At 63.8% G+C, this 7,430-nt stretch overlaps 1 protein-coding gene across 6 annotated transcripts in view; it reads right to left on the bottom strand.

Annotated features, from left to right (window-relative positions):
- Nucleotides 1-1,884: 1,884 nt before the first annotated feature.
- The window catches only part of CTTN (cortactin), a 40,013-nt gene continuing 34,467 nt past the window's right edge, over nucleotides 1,885-7,430 (bottom strand). For all 6 annotated transcript variants that reach the window (XM_042905362.1, XM_042905367.1, XM_042905360.1 and 3 more), the window contains 4 exons: nucleotides 5,910-6,005; nucleotides 4,708-4,852; nucleotides 3,848-3,919; nucleotides 1,885-3,072 (listed from right to left, as the gene is read on the bottom strand). In XM_042905362.1, the coding sequence (XP_042761296.1) occupies nucleotides 2,936-3,072; nucleotides 3,848-3,919; nucleotides 4,708-4,852; nucleotides 5,910-6,005 (450 nt within the window). In that variant the 3' untranslated portion in view covers nucleotides 1,885-2,935. The remainder of the gene's footprint in view (nucleotides 3,073-3,847; nucleotides 3,920-4,707; nucleotides 4,853-5,909; nucleotides 6,006-7,430) is intronic.

The following is a 7,430-nucleotide window of genomic DNA, read 5'->3' as shown; positions in this document are numbered from 1 at the left end:
AAAATATAATCTCAAAAAAAACCAAAAACCACACAATGTGATATAAGTACTGTCCGCTGTGATAAAGAGAAGGGAAAGGGGTGGGGGCTAGGCTTGGGCAGATCCACAGTTTTAAGTAGACTTTGAGGGAACACCAGCTGGGGGGGGCGGGAGTGAGCCTGGGGGCACTGGCAGAAGGAACACTCCGAAGTGCAAAGGCCCTGAGGCAGCGACGTGCCGGCTCATCAGGAGGGAGAGCAGGAGGGGCGGTCAGCCTCGGGACCCTTGGTGAGGACCGCAGCCTGACTCCCAGGGAAACAGAAGCTGCTCTGGGGTTCAGAGTCCCAGGAGGGATGTGAATTCACGTTGGAAACGTCTTCCGCGGCTGGGAGGGACCTGGACGGGGTGGGAGCAGGAAGGCGGACCATGCCTCCCGTCACGGCGGACAGCTGGCTAGCAGATGGGCCAGAGGGGAGGAGGAAGAAGTCAGGGTGACTCCAAGGCTGCGGGCGTCAGAAAGGGAAGGATGGAGCTGCCTTTGCGGGGTCGAGGGTCCGCAGGAGGGGCAGGCGTGGGGTCAACTCTGGAGTCCGGCCGCACGGGGACGACAAGGCGGTTCGGCATCTGGACGGGGAGGCCTGTCTGCAGGATCGTCCCCAAGTGTGGGTAACTGCAGACCAGAAATGTGTCCGAGGACAAAGCCCTGGGGCACCCCGCCATTTAAAAGTCCGGAGGAGAGAGTATCACGCATCAGGACCAAAAAGGGACAGGAGAACGGGGGTCCTGGGAGCGGCTGCTGAGAACGTTCCCAGGACAGATGTGGCGCCAGAACCTGGGGGCACGTCAGGTAAGACGCAGCTCCGGTCCCAGCCCCCGGGGATCCCCGAGGGGGCGTCGGCGGACTGGGGTGGGCCGGGCAGCCGGACGGAGCAGGTGCGTGAGGAAACAGCAACACAGCAGCCAACAGGCGGAGGCAAGCCCAACGTCCGTGAACAGATGGACGAGGCCTGGCCCCACCCTGGACTGTCACTCGGCCCTGACAAGGAGGGACACCCTGACGCCTGCCACAACGTGGCTGGACCGGGGGGACGTGATGCCGAGTGAAACACACACAGAAGAACAGACCCCCCTGTGATCCTCCCGCACGAGGTCCCTACCACTACCCCGGGGCAAAACGCGTGAATCTGGATGGTCTGTGATCTGTGCTGCCCCCCACCCCCCGCCACCGCCGGGTCTTCCAGCGGCGGCGAGGGCAGCTTTTCCAGAAGTCTCAAAGCCCTGTCCTGCCACACGAGACGCCCGCCAGGGGAGGCCTGCCTCTGGCCGTGGCCTCTGGGGGGCCAGGTCTGCGGACGGCACGCGGCCCCTCCACGCCAGACGGCGAGGGGGGACGGCTCCACGGCACAAACCCGCATGACCAGGAGCGGACCGCCTCTCAGCTGGGTGGCCCACGTCTGCTCACCGAAGCTCCACCCGTTCAGGTCCACACCAGCCTCCGCACGCCCCGCGTTCGCCGGCTGCTTCTAGGTTACCGTGTCCGGCGGTCGGCCCAGGGCAGGCCCAGGAGCCAGGCCTCGCGTCCACCAGCCTCTCTGCTCACGAGTGTTGCTCTCTTGGACCTCGATTTACTGCACCCCAAAGGAAAACGGAGCCTGGGCCGCACGATAACCATCTCGGGATTTCGGAAGCATAGTTCAAAAAATGGATTTCTAAAGGAACGTTTTCTATTTTGCTTAGAATCCTTGTCCAAAAACTTGACAACATCAGAGCATAAATACAGTTCCCTCATAAAAAGTGCCTCTTAAAAGGGGGATCCTTAGTTGGTCTAGAGCTCACAAATTACAGGGTCAGGGGTCAGGGAGCCACCTTAAGTGAGTAAATCCCAAAACAAAATCAGCAAGCAAGTGGATCAAAAAAAGTTTATTTTGAATATTTAATTAAAAAAAAAAAAACCATACCTAGGACGTGTGCTACAGAAACTTAGATACAATAATTGCATATAAAACCCAACCTAACCGTGGTAAAGCAAGGACTATGCAGAAATGCACTCCAGGAAACGGACGCCAACATCTCGAACTCCGGAGACCGCCCCCCCACAGACCTGGGAAGACACCACTGTGACCGTGGCAGGCGCGGACCCGGCCGCCAGGCCCCCAGGAGGGCGATGGCCCCCCGTGCAGCACCCGCGGGGGACATCCTGGCCGGGAGAAGTCCCTCTCCGCCCCACTTCTTAGCCGAGTCCGCCAATCCCATCCTACCGTCCTGACATGGTATTTTGGCACAAAGCGCAGGGGTGCCTCGACAAGAAGAACGTTTCTGGCAGTTTATGGCAGAGAAGGCACCTGCCTGCCCGCAGTGGTGGCCGTTTTCTCTCGCAACAGACGCAGAGCCGCGTGCGGCCAGGGGAGGCCCTCCGGTAACACACTGGGGACACTGCTTGGCAGGTGGCGGCAGTCGGGGGAGGGAGGCGGGAGGGGGACTGGGCCTGGGGAACAAGTCCCGGGGGCCTCCCAGCACAGGGTGCTCCCATCTGGAGACACAGCCACCGCCCTCTACCCTCCCCTTGGTCCTGACCTCCCGTCAGGCCTCCCTCCTCCTGGGACGGCAAGCCCCACCCGACACCCACACGACCACGTCCGTCAGGGGCCCCGAACGCCGCCGCCGAGGGGCGAGACGGTCCCCCAAATGGCTCCATGTGACGATTTGGCAAAAAAAAAAAAAAAAAAAAAAAAAAAAAAAAGGAAAAGAAAAAGAAAGAAAATACCTCGAATGCGTAAAATCAATGACCAAAGTCCTCCTAAGGAACGTGATTACAATATATTAGCAAATTCTGTGGCATAAACATTTCCAAAAGCATCAGCAGAAGTATTAAATATAAAAGCGGTACGTCCACGGCCCTCCCGGCCCCGGAAACCCACGGACGGCGGGAGTGACGCGTGGCGCGGGGCCGGCGGGCCTACTGCCGCAGCTCCACGTAGTTGGCCGGGAAGAGCCCGTACCTGCCCTTACAGAGCCCCCGCCACCAGCCGTCATCGATCATCTCTATGTTGGTGATGATGTCGTCGGGGTCGAAGGAGATCTCGTCGTCACCCGCTAGGGAAGAGGAGGATGCAGAGAAACGACGGTGAACCGCAGGGTCTCCCGCCACGGGCCCCGCCGGGCAGACACCTGGACCTCTGCACCCGGGCCGGGCAGCACAGCACGCGTGCCCAGGCTCCGGACGCCAGGCTCCCCCCCCTCTCCCACCGCACAGGGGACTTTCACGGGGCGCACAGGGGAGCCCAGACGGCAGCCCGAGCGACACAGCACCAGGATCAACCCACCAGGTCGTACAAATTACAGACGCCCAATTTCACAAAACCCACACCCAGGCACCCAAGCGCGTGGGCACGTCCGTAAGCCGCAGGAGGGGAGCGGGAAACTCTCCGAGGCCGCCCCCTCACAGGAGCATGGCCTCAGGCGGGCCGGGGGTCAGCCCGGGAGGAGAGGCGGTGGGGTGATGCGGAGCGGAGGGAAGCGGCCCCGACAGGACACGAGGTGCCCGGACGGCCGGGAAAACGTGGCTAGTCCGCAGGCATCCTGGCATCTCAGTGCCGACTGTCTCACTTGGAGGGGGGACCGTGCCTTTAGTGTGGGCAGCATCCTTGGGTTTGGGGAATTCACACTGGGGTCTGTAGGCGCAGGGACAACACTGCGGCCACGAGTGATGGGAGGTTCGGGGAGGTGCGGAAATGCAGAGAAAGGGGGCATTTTTGTGACTGTGAGATCATCCCAAGCTTTTAAACGCTGTAACAATGCTCTCGGAGTCAAACTCCCAAGAGCGGAGTGGCTGTGGAAACGAGTGCCAATGGGCACGTGGGCATCTCACCAGCCTGGTAGTCGTAGAGGGCGACAGCCGTGATCCCAAGGTCGTTTTCGTATTCGTCGTAGGTGTTCTCCTCTAAAGATAAACCAAGACAAGAGCTGAGGAGTAAGGGCAGCACCACGGAGCCGCTCCGCCGTTAATTTCTTGCCCGCGAGGCCTCCCGGGGCGGGAGAGGCCGTGGGGGGTGCCGGGCGAGAATCAGGAGGAAGGACTCCGGCTTCTGAGGAACAAACCCACCCCTTCCCAACGCCGACACCACCAGGCGCGCACGGTGACCCGGACGGGTACCGTGACGGCTTTCAGAGAATGGTTTTTAAAGGTTTAAAGGTTTAGTACTTTCAGGAAGGGTCACGTCGTGGTTAAGTGACTGGCAAGCCGTGGGGGGACCGCGCTGCCCAAATGCCCCCAGTCCCGCTTGGGGAAGAGGTAAGACTCCATCGTGAGGTGTGCTGTTTGGATTCAGGTTAAATCTGTCCAAACGTATTGAACGAAACCTCGTCTTTAAAGATAAGAGACCGATTTCGGTGTCCGTCCCGCCGAAGCGTCTATAAACTCTTCGGGGTGTATGGAAGCTGTTCCCGAAGACCTCAAGACACTCCGGCCTCCCGGAGCCCGGCTGTCGCCAGCTTCCACTTTGGAGAGAGAGCAGCAGAGACCCCTGCTTCCCACTCGGCCCCGCGGGCAGCCCCAGAGCAGCAGGGCCTTCCAGAAACCACACCCGAGAGGTCGGGTGCCCTCCCGGCAGGGGGGTGGACACCCCACAAGCAGGGGGAAGGTGGAAGGGGCCAGGCAACAGGGTGATGGACATTCTCGCGAAGGAGCGGAGGCAGAGGGGGACGTGGCAGGCGCCCCTGTGCCCATACCTGCTTGATAGTGGCCCGGGGCCTCGGCGGCCTCGTAGACGGCGTCCGGGGCGTAGGCCAGGCCCTGCTGGCCACCAGCCTCTCGATAGTCGGCGGCCTCCACGCTGTACGTGGGCTGCGGCTCAGCCTTGAACGAAACCGCGTCCTGGGGGAGGGGAGCGTCGAGGAGACATCTGCTGTGGCCGGCAACGAGTCCCGACACGCAGCTCTGTCTCAGTCCTAGCGGGATCGGCCACGTGCACGCGCGAACGAGGAGGCCTCGCACCCGCCGACGTTCAAAGAACACTCGGACTCCAGTCGCGGCGAAGCAGCGTGAAGGGGCCACGTGCCATTTCCTGCCGAGTAACTTCCCCCCATCTCGGGCCCCCCACACCCGCAAGTAGGGCTGCAGGGCCTACGAGTCCAGGGGGCACGGCCGCCGTGCAGAGGGAGAGGCAGCCTGGACAGGGCCCCGGTGGCCACGTGACCCTGGGCCACCCCCGGGACCCAGACGCGCCGTCTGACGCTCTCCCGGGTTCACGAGCGACCCAGACGGCTCACCCCCTCAAGTCGCAGCTGAGCTGAGCTGCGTTCTGTCCCTCACACCCCGGTGGCCTCTGATGATCTCCTGGTGAGAAGGTGGGCACGGGAAGCGGGGCAGTGGCCGCGGGGACGGAGGGGACGGGATGCAGGGCTCGGCCAGGAGTGGTCATGGGCCCGGGGCCAGGGGTGCCCCCGAGAGGCGGAGAGCCCAGTAATTCAGAGACACAGGTTCTGGGGCACAGGTGGGCGGTCACGAGGCACCGATGACGAGACTGAGGAGTAAGGGCCGAGGACAGTCTCTGGGGAACACAGTGTGCAAGGGGGACTGAGGGAAGGAGAGCGGGGAGGGCGGCCGGCGAAGCCAGGTCACGGGGTGGGTGGCAGGTGGGTGCCGGGACACAGGCGTCCAGGAGGGAGAGCGGGTCACAGAGTAAGTGACATGAAGACCAGAACCCACATCCGCGGCATCAGGGGATCCACCGGGAGGCGACGGACTGGCTGAGCGCTGTGCCCCCCCACCCTCCCCCAGCGCTCACGAAGGCTACTCTCCAGGCCACCCTCTCGGGTCGGGCACCAAACGGAGTATGTGGGGGTCCCTCCCCGTGCACGGTGGCTTCGACAGGGGAAGGGCGTCTTTGGAGAGTCGGAGACTCGTTCGCAAACTGAATGAAAACACCAACCTCATAGACGGGGCTTGAGGGCGGCCTCTCCTCAGCCGGCTGAGGGGTGGGAGACGCCGGGGGGGTTTGCTTTTGGGCTTGGGCCTGGGCTTGCTCCTGTAATCGAGAGACAAGAAAGGGTCGTCACCGGGCCACCTCCACACCAGGACTTCCCAGGGAAAGGCCACAGCCGAGCGCACACTACAGCCAAGTGCGGGGAGGACTAAGCACGGAGACAAGCGCCTGGGACCGAGAGAACAAGGTGGCATGAAGGTCAGGCATTGTCAGAGACGGGACGTCAGGGGCGCAGCCCTCCTGCCGCCACCACGGGCCGAAGAGAGTGGGCACAGCCGTGCAGAGAGCACGGCAACAGCACGGCCGCCCCGCGCCCCGCACACACCCGATCTAGGGGTTCAGAAAGGACGTCGCGGCTCTGAGCTCACGCTGGAATGACGGACGCTTCTGGGGCCCTGAAAACGGGGTGAGCGTGCTCTGCGCGGAGGACGCGCACGGGAATCCCTGGGGCCAGAAGGTGGACAGCGGAGGACAGAACAACGGCGCCTCGAAGGCGCGGACGGCACGTCCCCCAGATCCCGGGGGGGGGGGGGGCGACCTCACACGGCCAGAGGGACCGAGGGTGTAAGAGGTTCGACAGGAGACGAGACGGCCATGGGCTCCCTGGAGCCCGATGGAACCACAGGGCTCCTTGGCAGGCACGTGCGAGGCGGACGAGGACACGCGGTCCCAGAAGCGGAGGCTGGAAGGGGCCCCGAGCCAGGGAAGGCGGGCGCCTCGAGAAGCGGGCGAAGGCGAGGGGGCGGATGGCCCCCCGGAGCCTCCACAGCTGAGAGAGGATAAACGCGTGTTGCCTCCACCGCGGCCGTGACCGTGGGGCGTGGCGGCCCCAGGAAGGCAGCGCCGGCTGCCAGCCTGCGCGGTGGGGCCGTCGTGACCGAACCGCTGAGACGGAGACCGAGAGAGGGCGGCCGGCGCCCCGGGGCCACGCGCCACGCAGCGCCAGCACCGTCAAGCACACAGGCTGCTCGGAACCACCCACGGGTGAGGCTCCCAAGGCCGGACGGGCTTGTGTCCGGGCCGCCGCACACGTGCGACTCGCCGTACGAGGCTCCACGGCGGCCCGTCAAAGCGCCTGGCCGCGCGCCCTTCTCGTGGGAGCTACGGACACCCGATGGCCCGGCACGCGTGGATTCGCGAAGACCGGCCCGCCCGCCAACGGGAGCCTCCCACAGCCGAGGGGACTCCGGGGTGAGGGGCGCTGGGCTGGGAGTCGCGCACGGGGAGGAGCAGACGACAGGGCAGGGGCCGGAAGCGGGGACGACACGGCAGAAGGGGCGGCGGGGGGCTCGAAGCAAAGGCGCGAGCGAGGCAGAACCGCGGACGCGGCCCTTCTCCAGCCGCCCGGTCCTCTGAACCTTGCGGGCGCTGACGGGCCTCGGCGGTTAAAGCCTCGAGGCGTAACGTGAGGAAGGTGTTAATCACTTGCCGAAAGAAAAGCAACACGGGCGCCCGGTGGCTCAGTCG

The sequence above is a fragment of the Panthera leo genome, chromosome D1 (assembly GCF_018350215.1).
Source record: "Panthera leo isolate Ple1 chromosome D1, P.leo_Ple1_pat1.1, whole genome shotgun sequence".
Classification (NCBI taxonomy): domain Eukaryota; kingdom Metazoa; phylum Chordata; class Mammalia; order Carnivora; family Felidae; genus Panthera; species Panthera leo.
Note: the sequence above shows the minus strand (reverse complement) of the source record. Positions and strands in the feature narration are given on the sequence as shown.